Here is a 22,055-nt window from a genome sequence, read left to right on the forward strand (position 1 = left end):
TAATTCAATACCGCAACCTGATGCAATTCGGTGACTTTGGCAGGTAGATCGTTGAAAACGTACAAGAAAATAACACCTGTACTTTGCCTATTTCTGAGTACAACGCACAGTAGGCCTAGGGGTGGGCGATATGACGATATTATATCGTGAATCGTGATATTGAGTAAAATATTGTCTCGAATGTTTATTATCAGTATCAGAGTGACGTTTTCTCACTTGTGTTGTTGTCTTCACTTTATTCTTTACATTATTGTATTCCACTTGTACACTTTATGAGAGTATCATCAGTGTGTTAACATTTTATTGACTGCAAATTACAAATTGCAAGTATATGAAAGTTGTTTTTTGTTGTTTTTATTTTTTGGATGGAAGATTGTGATAAAAAATCGATATCGAGATTTCATGTTAAAAAATCGTGATACAACATTTTTGCCATATCGCCCACCCCTCGCGAGTCATCCTACGTACTTCCGCCAAAGGATTGGCTCCACTACGGTAGTCTGGCCGTGCTTCTCTGTGGAGTGCCTGGAGCAGTAGGACAGGCCCTCCCAGAAAACAGCCAATAAGCGAATAAGCGCCCCACGTGGGGGCGAAAGGGGGAGGACGCTTGTGACAATGACGTACACATCTGCGCCAAAGCCATTAGTCTGCGCTATGTTGTTGTTGAGTAACTGCCGGCGATTGGGTGAGAGGTGTCCAATAATTTCAAACCATAAATGAGTGCGAACTTCCTGCTTCCTGCAATCGCTTCAGAGCAAACAAATGCCATAACATAAATACAAAATGAAATGGTAGTATTATGGGATGGTCAGGACCAGGCTACAGTAGGCCTACCACAAGGTAATACTTTTTTTGGATATTCTTTTGTTAACAGAGACATGACCAATTTCTGAGTAACTGTGAAGGAGGGGGGCACCTGTAGAGGCGTTTATGGAGACGTAGCTAGCGGCGAAGCCCTCTGTTGATTGGCTGACGTCCGACACGAAGAGCAGGGTCAATAGGTTGTCCGTGCTGGTCAGAGATGGAGGTACTGACCGACCACAGTACCTGAAGGCAAAACACAACCCAAATATATTGCTTTACCGCCTACTACAGAGATACTACAGATCAATTGCATCAAGGAAAAAAATAGGCATTGAAAGAGTGCAGAACGGATAAGAGGGGAAATGCATGCCATTGGGACTTAGTTCTCCACGTAATCCTGGATGCTAGCTTGGTCTTACAATACTGAAAACCGCCAAACTGCCAAACTGCCAAACTGAGCAGCGATTACAGGTGGGAGGGGTAAACTTTGGGGTTGACCTTTGGCCTGTCAATGCAACTTAACAATGGACCAATGGAACTACGCAATAGAAGAATGAGACAAAGCAATATAGTGACCTACCTGCCGAGCAGGGTGCCAGTGGTGGCTGTGCCATTGTCGTAGACCTCCACATAGTCGTAGTTGCAATTCTGGTGGTACTCCAGGTTGAAGGAGGAGAAGGAGAGGCGGATGAGGTTGCCGGCGGCAACGGAGATGTACCATGTGCAGTTGGCGCCGTGGGGATAGCTGGTCGGGTGGCCGGGACTGTGGAAGGAGCCGCTGGGGGTCGTAAGAGTGTCCCCGCAACCTGGAGAAGGTGACAAAAAATAATGATAATATGGGGCACGTGGCTCAATGCGCTAAGATGGCATACCATTACGCCAGCGACCTGGCTTCGATTCTAGGCCGAGGTCCTTTGCCGATCCTTCCCCTCTCTCTTTCTCTCTCTCTCTGTCACTCATTTCCTGTCAAACTATCCAACTGTTCTGTGCTAAATAAAGGCATAAAAGGCCCAAAATATGTATAAAAAAAACGATACAGAAAAATATACATGAGCACTAAACAGTTGTATTTCATAACATTGTTGTCAATGTCAATGTCAAAACGTCAATGTGAAAAATGTTTTTTTTTAAGTGACCCAGCTAGTAATAGTATTGTAGTTACAGTCACCCTAGTGTGAGAGAGTAGAGGACCTGGTTTTTGCTTTTCTACACTCGCCTCCAAAATAGTTGTCGCCTACCCATCTGTTTGGAATAACAGCTAATAACCTGACTTTCAATTAATCACTTGGCTTCAGAAGTCACTCATATGAAAGCTACAACCCTCTCGAATGAAAATGTATGTACAAAAATAAATTTCATGCACCAAAGAAAGATTGACCCTTTAATGAACACAGACAGGGCAGATTTTGACAAGACAAAAGTTTTGTCGCCTATTGAACATAATGTGAAAATGCGCAGATAAGTCACTTCAAAACACTTCAAATATGCAGATCGGGTGTCATACTTAATCACTGATTCACTCACACCTCTCCAGAAAGTGAAACATGGTACAGGTACAGCTCTTATGAGGAGCTGCATGAATGCTGCAGGTGTTTGAGGGCTTTTATCATTGATCAAATTATGAAGTTAAACATGTATTGCTCTACGAATAGCAAATATGTCACCATCTCTCATTGAACTCCATTGATTTTCATTGTGTTGCTTTCCATGATTACAATGACCCTAAACATACACCTAAGTCCAAAGTTGATTTTCTGGAGAGGTGTGAGTGAATCAGTGATTAAGTATGACACCCGATATGCGTATTTGAAGTGTTTTGAAGTGACTTATCTTCTGTTTTTTCACATTATGTTCCATAGGCGACAAAACTTTTGTCTTGTCAAAATCTGCCCTGTCTGTGTTCAATAAAGGGTCAATCTGTCTTTGGTGCATGAAATTTATTTTTGTGCATGCATTTTCATTCGGGAGGGTTGTAGCTTTCATATCAGTGACTTCTGAAGCCAAGTGATTAATTGAAAGTCAGGTTATTAGCTGTTATTCCAAACAGATGGATAGGCGACAACTCTTTTGGAGGCGAGTGTATGTGTACTATATCTGTACTTGTCACAGCAAGTCTGAAGATATTTATTTGTCCAGGTCATAGTGGTCAACGAACGTTATACTGTATGCCACAGTTCTTCTTTTACACACAACTTTCCGTAGCTCATTGAAGTGAAAGGTGTATTTGGGGAAAAGATGTGCTTTTAGGCCCAGACGTGGCACCATAGCATCTACACTGGCTGTTGTTGCACCACCCTAACGTGTGCTACTGCTGAAACGGCACTGACACATGTGCTTTAGTGAGAGATGTTTACAAACACTGGTCATGATGACTGGTCACGTCATGGTGATGGGCCACCAGTCCAGATGCTGTACCTTCAATGAAGGAGGTGTAGGAAGCAGTGAAGCCATGGTTGGACACGGAGGCGTCTGTTTTGAACTTGATGTACATGGACCTCTGGGTAGACTCCAGCATCGTCGGGATCTGGTTCCCACAGTACTGACCAATCAGAGGAGAGCTTGAAGAGGCTCCGTCTCTGACCTGTGGGGAAGACATTTTTTTTTTCTAAATGTGTTTATTTGTTTTTTCTTCAAAGAACAATGACAGCAATACAATTGTGACAAGCCAAAATGAAACAGTTGCACACTCACACCTACACACACACAGAGTAAATGCCGGTAAATAAAAGGTACAAACAGTTGTACAGGTAGTAGATAGTATGGGGGTTTCTCACACCAGTTTCAGTTCAAATAGCAGTATTATAGTATAGCAGTACTAAACATTTGGCTTGGTGTTGTGTTGTGTTGTGTCGTGTCGTGTCGTGTCGTGTCGTGTCGTGTCGTGTCGTGCTGTGCTGTGCTGTGCTGTGCTGTGCTGTGCTGTGCTGTGCTGTGCTGTGCTGTGCTGTGCTGTGCTGTGCTGTGCTGTGCTGTGCTGTGCTGTGCTGTGCTGTGCTGTGCTGTGCCGTGCCGTGCTGTGTTGTGCAGTACATATATAGCAGTACTATATTATATACATTTGACTTGACTTGTTGTGCTGTGCTGTGCTCTGCCCTGTGTGCTGTTGTATGTACTGTGCTGTCGTAATACACTGTCGTTCTGTTGCCCATACCTCAACATAGTCGTAGCGGCAACTGCTGCTTCCCTCCACATCAAAGGTGAGGAAGCTCAGAGAGACAGCGTAGCCTGGGGGCTGGTTGATCACCCACTCGCACTCCTTGTTGTGGGGGTAGGCATCAGGGTGGAACGGGGTACGGATCTGGCCGGTCCCTGTCAGAACGCCACCACAAGCTGTGGGGTAGGGTGGGGGAAACACACACAGTTGAAGGAGAGGATGGTGCACATCCCAGGGAAAGGTGCAGGACAAAGGCCAACTGTAGTTTTCAGAGTGAGAAGTCCGCAAAGACTGTTGAGGTCGAAACGTTATCCTGCCATGAAAAAATTAAAAACAACAAAAAGGATGCGGACTTCTCACTCTGGAAACACACACAGGACATATGGGTTAGTTGAAGTCAGAATTAAATAAAATGAGTAAAACTGTAAAATCAGTACATTATGGTCCATTCACAAATATTTTTCATGAATACTTACCATCACGATCACTTTCTGAGATTCATAATCTTTTCATACATAAAAAGGTGGATCCATGGCCACCATTATGAATTACCAGTTACCAACATCTTTGGCTGCAAAACTTCATATTACATAGTACATATTCTTTTATTACTAAATAATAATAAAAAAGTCATATTTGAAAATGGGCTCAACACATTTTGAAACAAAACCACTACATTTAATTACACACTGTATCTGTAATATCTTCATTCAAATGAACGATGAACATATTTTCAACAAAATTATTGACTATGTCGACTATAAAAAGAGCTATTTTGAAAAGTGTATTGCGGCATCACACTATTGTGGAGTTCATATTCTCCTGTTATTTGGCCCTCCCCTATCACCGTCACCACCATACCAATCCCACTCTTCCCACTCTTCATCTCGCTTTAAATCTCGTGTAAATAATAATCAAAATGTATCATTGCAGCGATGTATGCATCGTATTGTGGGCCACTCTTAAGTATCAAAAATAATCACACAAGTAGGCCCCTGTCCAATGCCCTAGCTCCATAACATAATAGTAATGGAAAAGTAATTTGAAAAAAATCGAATCGCATCGCATCGCACCCCTACTTGACTGCCTCTGCCTAAGGTCATGTGTACGCATGCTGATCTGAAACACACCCTTGCTAAAGACTCATGGCAGAGCCCAGGTCACTGTGGGTATAAGAAAGAGCGAGGATGAGAGGAAGACTACATTTTTCAGTGTTAATTCAGCACTTACTGTAAATTGTGGAATTCAACCCTCTTGTAGTTGACCCTTCCCTCTATGTGCTGAAATCACACTAATATGTACTGTACTGCGTGGATGCAGTTGGGATAAGTCTTGTGTTTGTGTGTTGTAGGCAGGGAAGCAGACAGACGGGGGCAACCAACCGGGTTAGTTGTACCGGGCCCAGGAGGAGAAAGGACCCAGATTTGGGTCCCCACATTACATTTCATGTGTTGAGATTGGAGCCCCTTGAGATGACTTTGTTTCAGACTTGGCCAGAGCTGTGCAGTGGCCCTGGTTGTGGGGCTTGTGTTGCGTACAGGAAAAGAGAGATGCGGCAAGGGATATGATGTCTGATTAGAGTGAGGAGGGGGAGTGTTGGCCATTGCGAAGATGGATGATTGGATTTGGTGGAAGCCAGTTCTTGGTGTTGGCTGTGTAGCTGTGCGGTTGGGGAATGCAGCAGACTACATTGAGGGAAAGTGCTAGCCCAACAGAAAAGCTTCTGTTAATTCAAGAGCGGTGGTAAATCCCAACACGCTGGTAGTGGTAGCTTCACACACACGAGAGAGAGAGAGAGAGAGGAGGGGGAGAGAGAGAGAGAGAGAGAGAGAAAGAGAGAGAGAGAGAGAGAGAGAGAGAGAGAGAGAGAGAGAGAGAGAGAGAGAGAGAGAGAGAGAGAGAGAGAGAGAGAATACAGAGACAAATACAATACAACTTCAGAATGTAGAGAAGCTCTTTATGCTGAGTCTGTGAATCTAAGTAGAACAGTAACATGTACCATACAGTAGGTAATATGGGGGCTGGGATAAGGAATCAGTAGAGAGATGAATGTAACTGGATGTATGAGTAAAACGTTATGCAAAAACTGACTGTTGCTCACTTCATCTTTTCAAACTGAAATGTAAACATATCATGACTGAGTAGAATAATAAAAATAAAATGAAAACATAACATGTCTCTGCTACTCACCGACTTCATACATGGCCCTGAAGCCGGCGCGGGAGACGGAGGTGTCGGACTTGAAGCGGATCCAGAGGCCGTTGGAGCGTGAGGTGATGGGGGCCGGCAGGGTGCTGCCGCAGTACTTCCCTATCAGGGGGTCCGTCTCCCCCGTGCCGTCACGCACCTTGGGGACACAAAGAGTAGTTAACCAGTCTTTTAAACTTTATCTCTCTCTCTTTCTCTCTCTCTTTCTCTCTTTCTCTCTCTCTCTCTCTCTCTCTCTCTCTCTCTCTCTCTCTCTCTCTCTCTCTCCCGCACTCTCTCTCTCCTGCACTCTCTCTCTCATTCTCACATACAGAAAATAGACATACACAAACATTTTTCTAGGGGAGTTGCGCAGAAATGTACCATAGAAATCTATCAAAGAAATTAACTTTGGAATAGGCCTCCTCTATGAAATGATTTGCTACTTGCGCAATTAGATTCTGTTAACTTAGTATTGCTTATTAACCAATCTACGTCCTCGAAACAAGTCCCCATGATCTCAGCTGATTAACCCCAGACATACACTGGTGGCTGGTGCGTACCTTGGAACATGTAGTACACCCCTCGTGGACGACGTGAAGCTTAGCATGAAAGGTCAGTTACATTACATTACATAGTACTTAGCTGACGCTTTCATTTATTCAAAGAGACTGACAGTTATTATTTTTCAGGGCATTGGTTACAGTCCCTGGAGCAATGTGGGATTAGGTGCCTTGCTCAAGGGCACTTCAGCCATGGATGGAGATGTAGGGAGAGGTCAGGGGGAATCAAACTTGCAACCCCTAGATTGAAAGACCAACTCTCTAAACACTAGACCACTGCTGCCCCAGTTAGTGCAATGGTTCTCACCTCTACATAATCGAAGTTGCATCCGCTGTGTGTCTCAATGTCCATGTGTGTGAAGTTGAGCGCCACGGCCTCGCTGCGCGGCATGCGGATGATGTAGATGCACTGGCGGTTGTGGGCATAGCTATTGGGCCAGTTGGGCGAGATGATGATGCCCTCGCTGTCGGTGTACGTGCCCCCACATCCAGGGTCGGCTGGAGGAATGTATAGAAATAAATGCTAGTTGTAGTGTTCACCCAACACTCTGTACTTGCTTTGTATGTCCTCTTTGTAAGCCGCTTTAGATAAAGCTTCTGCGTAATGTAGTGCAATGTAAAGTAATGCAATGCAATGCAATGTAATGCACACATGAGCATACATACATGCAACACACACACACACGCACACACACGCACACACACACACACGCACACACACGCACACACACGCACACGCGCAGTAAACGGTATTAGTGTGTTCTATTACTGTGTCCTCACCCTTACCTATTACACAATTTTTTATTTTTTTATATTATCACAGAGAAAACATCTGTGGTGATGGTGTCTCTTCAGGAAGGAAATTGCATGACTTGCACCTGACCAGTGTCCAATGGGTGTTGCAGCTTGGCTTGAGATAACTGTTGCTTAAAATCTGTCTTCATTTTGGTTTTATATACACTGCTATAAAAAAAAAACAGCCTTCTGAAGAATTCTACAAGATAAGATAAGGTGTCATCCACGTGTTCAGCACTCACCCTAAACCGTATTTCCTCATGTCACTAAGACGTCTTCAATTGACAAGTTGCTAAGTTTACGACTCTCAGCTGTAACGTTAAGCTGACTGACACACCCTGGTTCTGCTACTACGTGTGAATTTAACTGCTTTAAAGCTGGACTTCTTTACAATACTCCGCAGACCTCTACATCATCCTAGGAAGACCTCTATAGTTTCAGCATGCACATTCTGGAGTGGCGCTCTCAATCATTTTTTTGGTTACTTATTCTGACATCCATTTGTATTGCTAGAGAGAATTGCTTGTTATAATAAACAAATGTAAATAACAAGGCAAGTTGGGCCTGATTTGCTTTGGGGATACTCAGACAGGACACTACGAGTTTCGTTGCAAAAGGACGTGAACGCCATTTTTTTTACTTTAGCATTTTATTATTGTAATGACTGTTCAGACGTCCTTTCACCAATGTGCGAATTCTTGCCATTCAAATATTTTGAGAAAATACGTTTTGAATCTACTGTAGATAAAATGCATTTTGCGATACAATCCAATATAATGCCCAATGCAAAAGTCTCACTTTCGCAAAGTGTTAAAAAATGGATATACGTCATTTTGCAGGAGTACCTTTACATGCAGTGCAAGGATTGGAGTCCCCAATGTTTTTAGGTCTGAGGGCTACTGAGGGCTACTGAGGGCTACCAAGGGCTACCAAGGGCTACTTATTAATTCAAAATTATCCTCAATGTCTTGACCTCCTTTTCAAATCTATGAATACTTTGCTATTTGTTATTGTTGATAAAGGATATAAAGAAATAATCTCATATTAAAAACGAGAAAAAAATTAACTAACTAAAACCTTTTCGTAGTCAGTCACAATATTTTTAAATCCTTGGTGGGCACATCAAAAGCTTATGGAGGACAACCTGGCACCCATCCGCAGTCACCACTTTGGTGATGCCTACTGTATTTCCTGCACTAGGGTTCGGAGGTCTACTCACAGGGGGAGGTGGTATAGGTGATGTGGAACCCGCGGTCGCTCACGCTGTAGTCGGAGTGGAAGTGGATCCAGGCGGCTGGTCCCGTGGTCCGCAGAGGGGGAGGGGAACCCGTGGTGCAGTACTTCCCCAGGACTGGGTCCTCAGGAAGAAGTCCATCTCTTACCTAAAACACACAGGACATCAGGCCCGGTCAGAGAGACATAGAGTAAACACACTATCCCAGTTATTCCAACCTGCGTGTATAACCCAGTTATTCCCAACCCATAACTGTATACTCAGTTACAGACACTGGGCTCACACAGGAAGACAGGCCCGACCAGAGAGATAAACACAACGTAACACCATATCATTTCCATCTATTACAGTGTACATCCAAATACAGACTGGAGAAAGACAAGAACATACGTACTCAAAGTCCTACTCTTTAACCCACTGATGCTGGATGCTGGATTTACACAACATCCACCCAGGCGCCGAGCAGCATTTACTCAGTATTTACAAATCAATAATTACTCAGTTGTAAGCAACTAGACAATCCCCAAGAACAGGTTAGGATGGTTACAACTGAACTTCAACCTTTTGGAAGGCATGACCTGAATGAATAGTTTTACAATATTTTGGTCAGCACTCTCAAAAGAAGAAAAACTCGTTGGGTGAAGCCTACTCCAACCTTTATGAGCTTTTATGATCTGGATGAATGCAAATCTTCAAAGACCGTAGAAACCAAATGCTCAGAGTGACCCAAGCTAACGCTCACCTCCAGGTAGTCGTAGTTGCAGTCGGGGTGGGTCTCCATGCTGAGGGTGCCAAAGGCGAACGTGATGAGGAGGCCGGGGTTCACGTTCACCGTCCAGTAGCAGTCCCTGCTGGGCGGGTAGTTCCCCGGGTAGCCAGGGGAGTTGATGGCACCATACTCCGCAGTCAGCTCTCCACCGCATACTGGAAGAGGAAAGAGGTTTTTGTATCAAAGAGGCTATTGTGTGTCAAAGAAGTCTTTAAAATAGCAAGTTTGGATGTGTTCAATGATATGTGTATCATATGTGTGCAATGCCAAATGCATTCCTTGAGACAAGGTCACAGGGTTACTAAATAACACTGACTTCTACTGAATGTGAAAGAAACTAATTGGAATATGCAGGGGTGTCAAACTCATTGCAAATCTCTGCTTCGTGTTCGTCATCTTGAGGTGGATGAGAGTGGTTGCGTATATCAGGAGCATTGAATGGAGACCAAAAAAGACATTTGTTCTTGTTCAAATATTAAATACCTGAAAACTCAGACCACTGCATCCATTTTTGTCATGGGCTAGAGATTTACTTCTTATTTTGACATTCTTACTTTTTTTCTCCACAAATCTAGGGCCGTATAAAACATCTGGTGGGCTGCATCTGGCCCCCGGGCTTCATATCTGATCAAGGACACCCCAGCACAATCTGCATCAGTGCAAACAAATGGTAACTTCACATGATACCATCATCATCATACTAGAACACTAGTGGTTCCTACCAGGTGTTCTAGACTCCCAGGACACAGTGAAACCTCCGGCGTTGACGGAACTGTCGGCACGGAACCAGAAGTAGAGGGAATTGTGGGAGCTGAAGAGCTCAGAGGGGGCGGCGGTGCCACAGTATTTGCCCAGCATGTAGGCCGACGCGCTTTCGCCGTCGTGGATCTGCAGGAAGTCAAAGGAGCAGGTGGCGCTGTTCTCCAGCTGGAAGTACGGGAACGTGATCCTGATGATCTGATGACCACAAATGCACATGCACAGGCAGACAGACAGACAGACAGACAGACAGACAGACAGACAGACAGACAGACAGACAGACAGACAGACAGACAGACAGACAGACAGACAGAAAGATAAAGGCAAAATACCAATGTGAAACAAAAACATTATACAAAGTACATGGCAAATGGCATTATAATTAACAGTATATTACATTAGAGTTGGAAAAAGAGGACATTATGGAGGGTCACATATGCACAGGTCCATAGCGTAAACAATAGTTGTACAGGAGGCAGGATTTTTTTTAAAAGGCCATACAAACCTTGTTGGACTCGACTCTGATGACCCAGGCACAGCTGACCTGGTGAGGGTACTGGTCATGGCCAGGGTTGGTGGGATAGCTAAAGGTCCCGGCAGGACCACTGAGGACCCCACCACACGCTACAGTACAAAGAAGAATAGAACAGAATAGAATAGAATAGAATAGAATAGAATAGAATAGAATAGAATAGAATAGAATAGAATGCATTTTATTCTCATTACACACCATACTCTACAAAGCAAAGCAACATGGGATATCTACAGCACATCACAGGGGAAGAAAGAATGTATTGAATGCCTTTTGTCTTCACTACAAACCACATTGACTCTACAACTTTAAAGCAGTATTGGTTATTTATGCATCCCAGTACAAGTGGAAGAAAGGACATTACCTTGCTGGGGAGTCTGGCACTGTGGGCCAGTCCATTGGTTGGTGCAGGTGCAGGTGTAGCCATTGATGCCATCGGTGCAGGTGCCCCCATTCTGGCAGGGGTTGCTGGTGCACTCGTTCACGTTCTGGTCACAGTTGGTGCCCGCCCAGCCTGGGTCACAGTTACAGACGTAGCCAGTTGTGGTGCTCTACACACACACACACACACACACACACACACACACACACACACACACACACACACACACACACACACACACACACACACACACACACACACACACACACACACAAAGGCAAGACAACACGCAAAACAGTTATGCATAAACAATTGTTTAAATAGATAGCCTACAGAGCAACGCACAATAGCGCCTTATTTCACATTTCTAATTAATAAACATGCATACAAATCACATGGTTAGATGAAGACGCTGTATTGTGTTGTAAATGTTTGTAACTGTGTGTCTGTGTGTGTGCTTGCATACGTGTATATGTGTGCGTGCGTGCGTGGTGCACGGGCCTGTGTCTTGAGTCCTTGTGTGTATGCATGCATGTGTTTGTGTGTCTAAAGAACACTCTAAAGAGACAGGCACACTCACCACACACTGTCCATTGACACATGGGTTGTTGGTGGAGCAGATGTCTGTGACTTGAGTGCATCCAGTTGGGCCATAGCCGTTCCCAACGTAGCCAGGGGGACAGGTACACACTGGAGTGTTGCTTCCTGATGGAGGGAGGATACAAATACTGTAGAGCAGTGGTTCTCAACCTTTTTTGAACAAACTTGGTCTCATCACAAGCCTCCATATGTCCCCTTGACCTCATCATAAGCCTGCCAATGCCCCCTTAGTATAAAAAAAAAAAATGGACTAATGCCCCCTAATGGCAACTAAGCATTGCCCCCTCTCAGCTGTATCCTTGAACGCCCCCCTAGTGCCCCCCAACGCCCCCTTGGGGCTGTACCACCCCCGTTGAGAACCACTAGTGTAGAGGCAAGCTAGAGCTAGTTGCATTGTATTGCTTTATTACTGTCTCAGTAAGTGATAAGGTTACTTCTATTTGTGAAATAATTTCAGTAATAAGCTATGAATAAACTATGATGAAATAACAATATCTTGGGTTATTTAAAATGATAAATCACCTAGCACCACTGAGAAGGCGTGTGTGTGTTAATGTGTGTGTGTGTGTGTGTGTGTGTGTGTGCGTGCGTGTGTGCGTGAGTGAGTGTGTACATAACGCATTTCCAAAGACAGAAACCAGTTATGTGTTGTTAAAGACCAAGTCAGGTCAGTGAAGCTGTAAATGTTAGTCTAAGTGTTTTAAATATGGCCTCTTATCTTCTATCTTATCTCAAGGCATCACGCGCCTCTTGTAAAACAGAAAAAGGCTACTGTAGCGTTTGTACATTGTTTGCATATAGTGTTTGCACATAGTATGGGTGAGAACACTGACTGGTGGTGTGTGTGTGTGTGTGCGTGCGTGCGTGCATGCGTTTAGGGACATCCTACCATCCACTATGTCACTAACTGCACTAGGATCAGTGTGTGTGTGTATGTGTGTGTGTGTGTGTGTGTGTGTGTGTGTGTGTGTGTGTGTGTGTGTGTGTGTGTGTGTGTGTGTGTGTGTGTGTGTGTGTGTGTGTGTGTGTGTGTGTGTGTGTGTGTGTGTGTGTGTGTGTGTGTGTGTTTGTGTGTGTGTGTGTGTGTGATTATTGTTTTACTACGCATCTCTTTTTATGTGTGTGTGTACCTGGAACAGCAGTGCAGGTGGCCAGTGGGTAGCAGCCTCCGTTGTTGGTGGCACAGATGTTGACCTGCGTGCAGGTCTTACCGTCTCCCTCATATCCTGTCATTGAGATCAATACAGTCAATACACAGTCAATCACCGCTGACAGAAGGCTGATGCATATCAAAGCCCTGCGCTCCCCTGGGAGAGGGGGCTGCTCCCAGTAATGAGTGTAGTGGGTGGAGAAGAGTGAGAGAGGGAAGAAGGGCAGGGAGAGAGAGAGAGAGAGAGAGAGAGAGAGAGAGAGAGAGAGAGAGAGAGAGAGAGAGAGAGAGAGAGAGAGAGAGAGACTTTCACCTTTAAATGTCAAACCTCCTGTACATAAGGTATAGAAGTTGTAGAATGTTTTCAAATTATATCCTTAATCACACAATACATAAATCCTAACATACTTTGAACAGAGACAGAGACAAATAGAGAGAGAGAGAGAGAGAGAGAGAGAGAGAGAGAGAGAGAGAGAGAGAGAGAGAGAGAGAGAGAGAGAGAGAGAGAGAGAGAGAGAGAGAGACAGAGACAGAGACAGAGAGACAGAGACAGAGAGAAAGGAGAGGCAGAAAGGAGAAGGAGGGGAATAACAGACATTAATTGAGATAAAGGAAGACATACATTGAGACAAAGCATCTCAGAGAATAAAAAAAACAGATTAGATGAGGAACAACAGAGGAGGCAAGGGGAGAGGATGGTTGGTGTGTGACTAAACTGGATGAGTGTCTGGACATCTGCTCTCTATTACACTGGTGTGGTGGGCAAGGGGAGAGGATGGTCAGTGTGTGGCTAAACTGGATGAGTGTCTATCAAGGGGAGAGGATGGTCAATGTGTGGCTAAACTGGATGAGTGTCTGGGAAGGGGAGAGGATGGTTAGTGTGTGGCTAAACTGGATGAGTGTCTGGACATCTGCTCTCTATTACACTGGTGTGGTAAGAGTGAGTCAACACGGTGCCAGGCAGGGCCATAACCAGATGTGTTCAAATACCGAGGTCAAATTCTGCGTGCTGTACTGCATACTGTACATTTAGAATGCTTCAAACACTTCAGTCAAACTCTTACATTTGTTTTCATTAATCACTGCCTTGAGGATAAATGGGGGTGGCGTATACAGGCTGAATTTATCATTGTTGATCATATATCGATTTTCATCATAGATACATTTTACATTACTGAAAAAAAATACAGAGGACATGACCTCTGTGTCCTCAATGGTAGTTACGGCCATGGTGCCAGGTGCCAACTGGCATTACACCTCACCAGGGGAGAACACACACCTACCCAGGGGAGAACACACACCTCTCGCTCTGTCTCTCTCTGTCTCTCTCGGTCTCTCTCTCCTTCTGTCTCTCTCTCTGTCTCTCTACCGTTTTTTCTCTCTCTCTCTCTCTCTCTCTCTCTCTCTCTCTCTCTCTCTCTCTCTCTCTCTCCAATGAAAACTACCTAGTGTTTGTTTACACCCCTATGACAATTGAGTATATTTCTGCATCTAGTCGACGTTCAGACAAATACCATGAAAAATCAATGCCTTCAGATCTAGTGCATGTACATACTGTAAGATGTGGAATCAGAATAGATGTTAGGGATATATGGTAAGACACAATTGGAACAAGGGATATAGACTGAGACAACTGGAGTAGGAAAGAGAAAGAAAGAAAGAAAGAAAGAAAGAAAGAAAGAAAGAAAGAAAGAAAGAAAGAAAGAAAGAAAGGACAGAATGTCAAAACAGGTCTGGATGAGAGACTGAGAGGGATAGCCCTGATTGCTATAGTACTATACTGTACCTGCAGGACACTGTCCAGAGTGGAAGGAGCCCATGGTGTTCATGCAGGGCACCATAGTACTATACGATACGATACGATACGATACGATAGGCCTACGATGATTTTTTATTCAATATCTTTACAGGAAAATTGTATTACAGCTCATTCTTTTTTCATAGATATTGAAAGGAAACAACCCTAGGAAGCTGCACTCGGCTGCTTAAAGCGGGGAACCCAAAAGGACAAAGAATCAAAGACAAAAAGAAAAGACAAGAGGAATACTAATACTGAATATAGAGGAAAAGAAAAGTAAAAAGAACGCACACATCCCCAACAACAAACGCTCACACCGTGACCTGTGCCCCCCCTCCCCCCCACATGCACATATCCCCACCACCATATCTGCGACTGAACATTCCACCTGCACTACTATATTTGTGACTGAACTTTCAACCTGCACTAACTCAAAACATGCACACACACACACACACACACACACACACACACACACACACACACACACACACACACACACACACACACACACACACACACACACACACACTGCACTTTCTGCACTAAACCCAAACATACACACACTGACACACAACTCACACACACACACACACACACACACACACACACACACACACACACACACACACACACACACACACACACACACACACACACACACACACACACACACACACACACACACACACACACACACACACACACACAGACACACACTGCACTTTCTACCTGCACTAAACACACACACACACACACACACACACACACACACACACACACACACACACACACACACACACACACACACACACACACACACACACACACACTGCTGCTGGTGTACTTGATAGACCTATTTCAATATTTATTTTTCTTCAAAATGCTACTATTACTATGTCAGAACGCTATAAAGGACTAGAAAAAGCACAACAAATACCTCCTCTTAACCCTCTGAGGTCTAAGGCTTTTCAGAGGCTTTTAGGCTGCTTGCACCACCTTAACATTTTCAAGTATTTTCATTTCATATATATATATTTGGGACCTGGAAGGTCTGAGGTTTCTAATGGTGTGACTTATATGTTTCAATGACAAAAATTCACAGAGTTACAGATTTGTTTTTGGAGACACATTGCCCTCTGAAGGGCACTCGGACCTCAGAGGGTTAATGTATGTTCTCTACAAGTCTTCTGTTGTCCAGTCTTGCACTTAAATGTCTGTATGAGCACTGTCTATGTCCATACTGTCTTATGTCCATGTATGAGTACTGTCTATGTCTATACTGTCTATGTCCTTACCTAGATTAGTCTATGTCTGCATGGGAAAGCAAGAAACGTAATTTCAAATTCTTTGTATGACCAGTGCATGTAAAGAAATTGACAATAAAACCAACTTGACTTGACTTGACATACCAGGGCTATTTGTTGAGTTTGCGGGTTTCCTAGTTTTGTTTTGCCGGGTGGGCCTTTTCCATTTCACAAAACACATTGAGACGTCCATTAATGTATTTATCTATTGGGCATATTTACTCAAAAGCATATTTTTCAGTACTCTTTTAAACACTTTCAGCGAATTACAAGACTTCACCTCGTCTTCCAGTCGGTTCCATGTCTGGAAACCCCTGCAGGCAACACTAAAACTTGTGGTTTTTAATTTTCTTTTTTTACCCCAGTATAGTCTTTTTTCTCTATGCCATGCCGGTGCAGGGGTCTACAGACAGGAATTAGTTCACATAAGCAGTTGTTTAGTTTGTTTATTACTTAATGAATTGTGCAAGCATTGAGGAAGGTGTTTAGGTCCTCAAGTTTTAGTGATCCAGCTGCCTCAAAAAGCCTAGCCCAGCTGCCTATACTGTACCTGCAGGACACTGTCCACAGTGGAAGGAGCCCATGGTGTTCATGCAGGGCACCATGGGGGAGGTGGAGCAGCCGCCATTGTTGGTCTCACACTCGTTAACATCCTGGCAGCTGTAGCCGTTGCCTTGCCAGCCTGTTACAAAGACAAACACAGGCACAGACACAGACACACACACACACACACACACACACACACACGCACACACACACACGCACACGCACACACACGCACACGGTAGATAGGGCACAATATTATTAGCATTGGCCCTTGCAACCATTGAGCTTTGCTGCCATGATTTTAGCCTGCCTAAAATAGTACCCTTCTAGATAAAAAAACCCTCCCCTTTCATATTGTTGTTGTACCTAAAATGGTACATACAAAAGAGATCTACATGAGATTACTTCTGATTATAACTGCTGGGCATGCCCCAAAATAGTAGGTGTGGTGTGACAGTTCAGGGTGTAGCGGTCAAACGTAAAATATAAGGAAGGTCTTATGACCAAAATACGGTATGCTCTTAATATTGTTGTGGAATGGTCAGTGCAGAAATGCTCTTACATTTAAATGACATAATCTCATGTCATGGGGATATCCACACACACCTATCCAACTACAGAGGTGTGCAACAGTGGTTTTTTTTGGAGCTGTGGTGATTTTAAAACAAGGAGAAGGCAGACAGTAAGAACAGTAAGTACCTGCTGGGCAGGCCCCACAGTAGTATGAGCCCATGGTGTTGAAGCACTGCACGGGTGGGTTGGTGGAGCAGGGCTTGTTGGGTAGGTTGCACTCGTCCAGGTCAGCGGTGCAGGCCGGGGAGCCCGGAGGAGACGTCCACCCAGCATCACAGATGCACGTGTACTTGGGCTGCATGGGAAGAAACACAGAGACTGGGTTGTCTGACTTGGGCTGTCATGAACTCCTCAAATCCATCTATCTCTACCTGCCCAGCACTTTGGTCAGCTGTCAATATGTATTTTACTGTAAGTGCTTTACAAATAAACTTGACTGTACTGTACTTGACTTCACTTGATAGAATTGAAAGATGAATACCTAAATTGCTTCTCTCATCAATCACATAGTATGTTTCATATAGTGAACTGAATGCAGTTGTCAAATGCATTATATATGCTTTGATGCCATCCTATCTCGCCATGTGTAGCTAATAAGTAAATGTAGAAATATATGCATAATGGTTTTATATCATTCCAAATAGGTAATATGCATTCATTAGCACATCCAACCCATTTCGCTGTAACGAGTTCGAGTCATGTTGTACTCAAATGACCTCTTTCTGACACCGTGACCCTCCATTTAAATAAGTGATCTCATATCTCATATCTCATCTCATAACAACGTTGTGCTGGGAGTCGGGACCTTGAATGGACGGCACGCACAAGTCGTTTTCATCCCTTCAATTAAACGTTAAGCTGAAGTGAAGCACTACTGTATGCATGTATACGTAAGCGTTTTCATCCTTAGGGATGCGGTATTCTGAATTTTAATTTAACTCAATGGATGGACTTGGGTACCTCATATTCAGCTAAGCACTAAAAGCTAGCCAGCAACACTAAGCACTTTTAAGCCCCAGGGATGTGACCTTTGCAGGGTGGTCATTTCATAAAACATTTCTCATAAATCTTCATTATCTTAATACCAGTGGGTTCTCAGTGGTATCTTTTCCTCAATAGTTATTTGGTTTTGGGGCAATACAAGAAGCTGTTTGATGTTTTAAGCAGCTGCCTAATTTTGCTAATCAGAGGGATGATATTGATATGCATTTATGAAAACTTCCAATCCATCCTGGAAGGGCAAGAAGCCAAAATGAAGCCACATTTAAGTGAGTCAACAGATTATCTCACAGGCCAGTCTATGACCCTGACGGGTACCAGATTACTACCTTGCTGTATCTTTCCACATTTAATTTATTTAATTATTTTGTTCTTGTTTTTGTTGTTGTTGTCTTTACCTGGTTTGGTGTAACACGGTCAGAGTCAATGCACACCCCGTGCTCACACAGGTCTTGGCCTCCTCCAGCACAGTCATCATAGCGAGAGGTGCAGTGTGGACCGAACCATTCTGCAGGACAGGTGCAACTACAGATTGACGGGGGGGAAAGAGAATGATTGATGATGTGTGATTTAATGAGGACATGATGGAACATTGAACATAATAAATCCATTTTAAGCTCTAAAATGTCCTGAAGTTTACTAATACTATTTACTACTAATAATGTAAAAAACATAAATATATCTCAGATTGTTTTTTGCTATAAGACAAAAGTAGCAAATACAGTGTGGGGTACTACAGGTATAATGGTGAACGTACGTAAAGGATCCTGGGCTGTTGTTGCATGTGGCACCATTTTGGCAGCCTAGGGGGCTTCCAGCAAGTGTTTGGCATTCGTTCACATCAACATCACAGCTGACACCCTGCATAGACATGCAAATATACAGTAAAGCAAAATGGATCTACACGCATGTATGTAGTAGCCTGGGAACTCCCATACTGCCTTTAGTTCTACACAATCGTTTCGATCTGAAAGACAGTATGGCGAGGATGACTCATAACGTACAAGATCATGGGATCTGTGTCATAATGGCCAAGCATTCCGACCTTAACAGTTTCTCTGCCCAATCAGAGAGCAGGGCAGTGTGTCATAATAGCTAAGTATTCCGGTCCCATACGGAATTTACATAGGCAACTCCCCAGACCTAATCTCACTTGTGATTAGGTCTGGTGTTAACCAGGCAATGTATGTAGTGATGTACACATGCAATGTACGCACGCACGCACGCACGCACGCACACACACACTTGCTTTATAATGCCACATACCTGCCATGCATCTGGGCAAACGCAATAATAGGCGTCCAGAAGATTGAGACAGGTGCCTCCGTTCCTGCATGGGTTACTGGTGCATGTCTTCTTCTGCATGGTCTGTTCAATTTGTTTGAATGGGCAGAGGTTTACCATCCACAGTTTTCCTCAGTTGTAAAATGTTAAGGAACAATATTACTGATTGTCTAGGTATACATATTATTTACCTGTTCAATTGTTTGCACTTTAGTTTCAAGTGTAGTAACCTGAAATGATATGGATGATGGCAATAACCGCATTTACAATGTCAGTGATATGAGCAATAGGTTATGCTTTACATTTGAAAGGAAATCTGTATATACAGTAAAATAACAGGAGAAGTAACATATTTTAAAGAAGTGGTACCTTACCCTTTCCTTTACTTGATTTAGCTGGTTGATTATATCCTGCCCAGGAGTTTGAGTTTTTAATTGGTCTATATCTTGTTTATTTGTTTTAACCTGACATAAAGAAACATCCAGTGAGTGTACACATAGAATTCATCACATGACACAGTATGACAAAAGGCAAACAAGTATTTAACTACGGATAAAATAGCTTCATGTTCCAACTGTTACACCTTTTACTTTCATAATCTTATGGTTTTGTGTCTTATCACATCAGTTCAAAGCCAAAACAATTATTTAACGTCATTCTGCTGTTAATACTGCTGTATTTACTGTGTGCTTCTAATTCAGAAAGATTTTCCAACAAGATGTTAACTTTCAGAACCCTTCCCATTGCTACTATTGCCAGTGGCCTTTAATACCTGTGGCTTTTCAAGAGGGATTGAATGAAGGGAAGAACAGCACTCTTCAGATTTCAGACTATTCGCCATCTGAAGAGTGCTGTCCTTCGCTTCATTCATTCATTCATGTTTTATGTGGGATTCAGCACCCAGTTAAGAACTGTTACAATAGCCTATTAAGGCGGTAGTGTGAGCGCGTCTTCTCCACTTTTGAGGCTTGTCAAGAGGGGACATACTGTATGTCGTGTTGTACCTGATTCATAATCTGAGTGAGGTCCTCGCTCCCCACTTTGACACTTCCTGATCCTCCAGTCTGGAAGCGGATATCTTTATGGTCTCCCGTGGAGAATATCAGGTGCCCACTTTCTGACACCATTCGAGGCCTACAGAACATGTCACAGTGTCACAAGTTAAATTGTGAATGTAGTATCCTCATAATGTGCACTGTTCCACCTGTGGGAGGCTGTACTAGTCAACCAAGACTTTACTACCATAGTAGCCGATGTACTACACTACTACAACATTACTTAGAGCCTTTAGAAATACATTATGACTTGATAATTGCCATTCTGGTTACGGCAAATTAATATCACAGGCCTTGTCTTAAATATTAACAACCCATTGACAAATGTGAAAGGCTAAAATAAATTAAATGTTTTTTTTTTCTCATGTCCTTTTCCATGTCCAGGAGAAGTATTGTTTCATGTTCTACAAAACACATTTTACCAGGGTTTCACAGCAAATATAATTGGCCACTGTTTGCTGTAAAAAGCTTGTGCAACTTATTGTTTTATGGTTGAAGCAGTAAAATAATCATCCTCTTGCCGCCAGCAGTTTTGATGCTGACACAGAGCCTCCCTCGTAAAAACCAATTCCATCTCAAGTCAGCAAGTATCTTTTCACACTGTTTATGAAGTCTTTGTGACAATTTCCTTCAGTCCCAGCAGGTTGATTTCTTACTAATACAACAGCTGGTACAAAGTTCACCAAGCACTAATACTTAAATCAGCAGTCTTTCAGGGTAGAAAACATTTACTAATTTAATTTACTTCGGTTTACTTAGGCTACTGACCACTAGAGATTATCTACAAACAGTGATGCGACACTGCACATTATGCATAATTGATGATATTATGATTACACAAAATTATGTGCTAGCATTAATTATCCCGTATAGACCACACTATTATTCCATACATATATATGCAAAAAAAAAAACAGAACAAAAGGTCAACAAAAACATACTAGCCCTAACATATAAACCTTAACATAAAAACACATCTGCTGCACCACCAGTGTCTAATCTCCATAAATTGTGCCTTAACACCTAAACTGCTCATCACAGCCTCAGTATCTTCCTGGTCCCTTAAGACACCTTTCATCCCAATTACAATAACTAGAAGATTTAAATCTGTCCACTCACTGATCATTGCTGATGTCCCTCTTGCTGCGGCCCTTGGCCTGCTCCCCCTGCTCGCCCTCCAGCCCCGTGAGGGAGAGGAGGGCGAAGAGGAGCCACGCTATCCGATGTGCCCGAGCCATGCTGAGAACAGGTAGTCTCAGGACGCTCTTCAGACACCTACTGAAGGCCCGTGTCCAACGCACAGCAGCCTGATGCCCCCACACTACCCTGCCCTTTGCCCTCTAGAGTTATACCCTCATGCCTGTCACAAACACACCAGAACAAGCCAAAACGGGATGGGGGCGGGGGGGGGAGAGAGGGGGGCAGGACGATGGGCTCTTAGCACAATTACAGCGCCGCTTCTTCACTTTATTGGGTTACTGACTGCAGGCCCTCACATGATTTTTGGAGATGAGTAACCAGCATCAAGGCCCAGGGCCCTGCCCGAAGTAGAGCCTCCCAGAAG

At 43.6% G+C, this 22,055-nt stretch overlaps 1 protein-coding gene across 1 annotated transcript in view; it reads right to left on the reverse strand.

Moving 5' to 3' along the window:
• cubn (cubilin (intrinsic factor-cobalamin receptor)) overlaps positions 1-21,729 on the reverse strand; it is a 90,822-nt gene extending 69,093 nt beyond the window's left edge. The window contains exons 1-22 of the mRNA XM_063206973.1: positions 21,611-21,729; positions 20,441-20,570; positions 19,811-19,900; positions 19,628-19,666; positions 19,419-19,520; positions 18,910-19,013; positions 18,551-18,677; positions 17,280-17,448; positions 16,585-16,716; positions 12,910-13,005; positions 11,760-11,884; positions 11,162-11,348; positions 10,771-10,889; positions 10,229-10,463; positions 9,480-9,661; positions 8,723-8,885; positions 7,016-7,206; positions 6,149-6,305; positions 3,956-4,134; positions 3,220-3,385; positions 1,385-1,610; positions 917-1,047 (exon numbers count right to left, since the gene is read on the reverse strand). Of these exons, the coding sequence (XP_063063043.1) occupies positions 917-1,047; positions 1,385-1,610; positions 3,220-3,385; positions 3,956-4,134; positions 6,149-6,305; positions 7,016-7,206; positions 8,723-8,885; positions 9,480-9,661; positions 10,229-10,463; positions 10,771-10,889; positions 11,162-11,348; positions 11,760-11,884; positions 12,910-13,005; positions 16,585-16,716; positions 17,280-17,448; positions 18,551-18,677; positions 18,910-19,013; positions 19,419-19,520; positions 19,628-19,666; positions 19,811-19,900; positions 20,441-20,570; positions 21,611-21,729 (3,169 nt within the window). The remainder of the gene's footprint in view (positions 1-916; positions 1,048-1,384; positions 1,611-3,219; positions 3,386-3,955; positions 4,135-6,148; positions 6,306-7,015; positions 7,207-8,722; positions 8,886-9,479; positions 9,662-10,228; positions 10,464-10,770; positions 10,890-11,161; positions 11,349-11,759; positions 11,885-12,909; positions 13,006-16,584; positions 16,717-17,279; positions 17,449-18,550; positions 18,678-18,909; positions 19,014-19,418; positions 19,521-19,627; positions 19,667-19,810; positions 19,901-20,440; positions 20,571-21,610) is intronic.
• Positions 21,730-22,055: the final 326 nt, after the last annotated feature.

The sequence above is a fragment of the Engraulis encrasicolus genome, chromosome 9 (genome assembly GCF_034702125.1).
Source record: "Engraulis encrasicolus isolate BLACKSEA-1 chromosome 9, IST_EnEncr_1.0, whole genome shotgun sequence".
Lineage (NCBI taxonomy): Eukaryota > Metazoa > Chordata > Actinopteri > Clupeiformes > Engraulidae > Engraulis > Engraulis encrasicolus.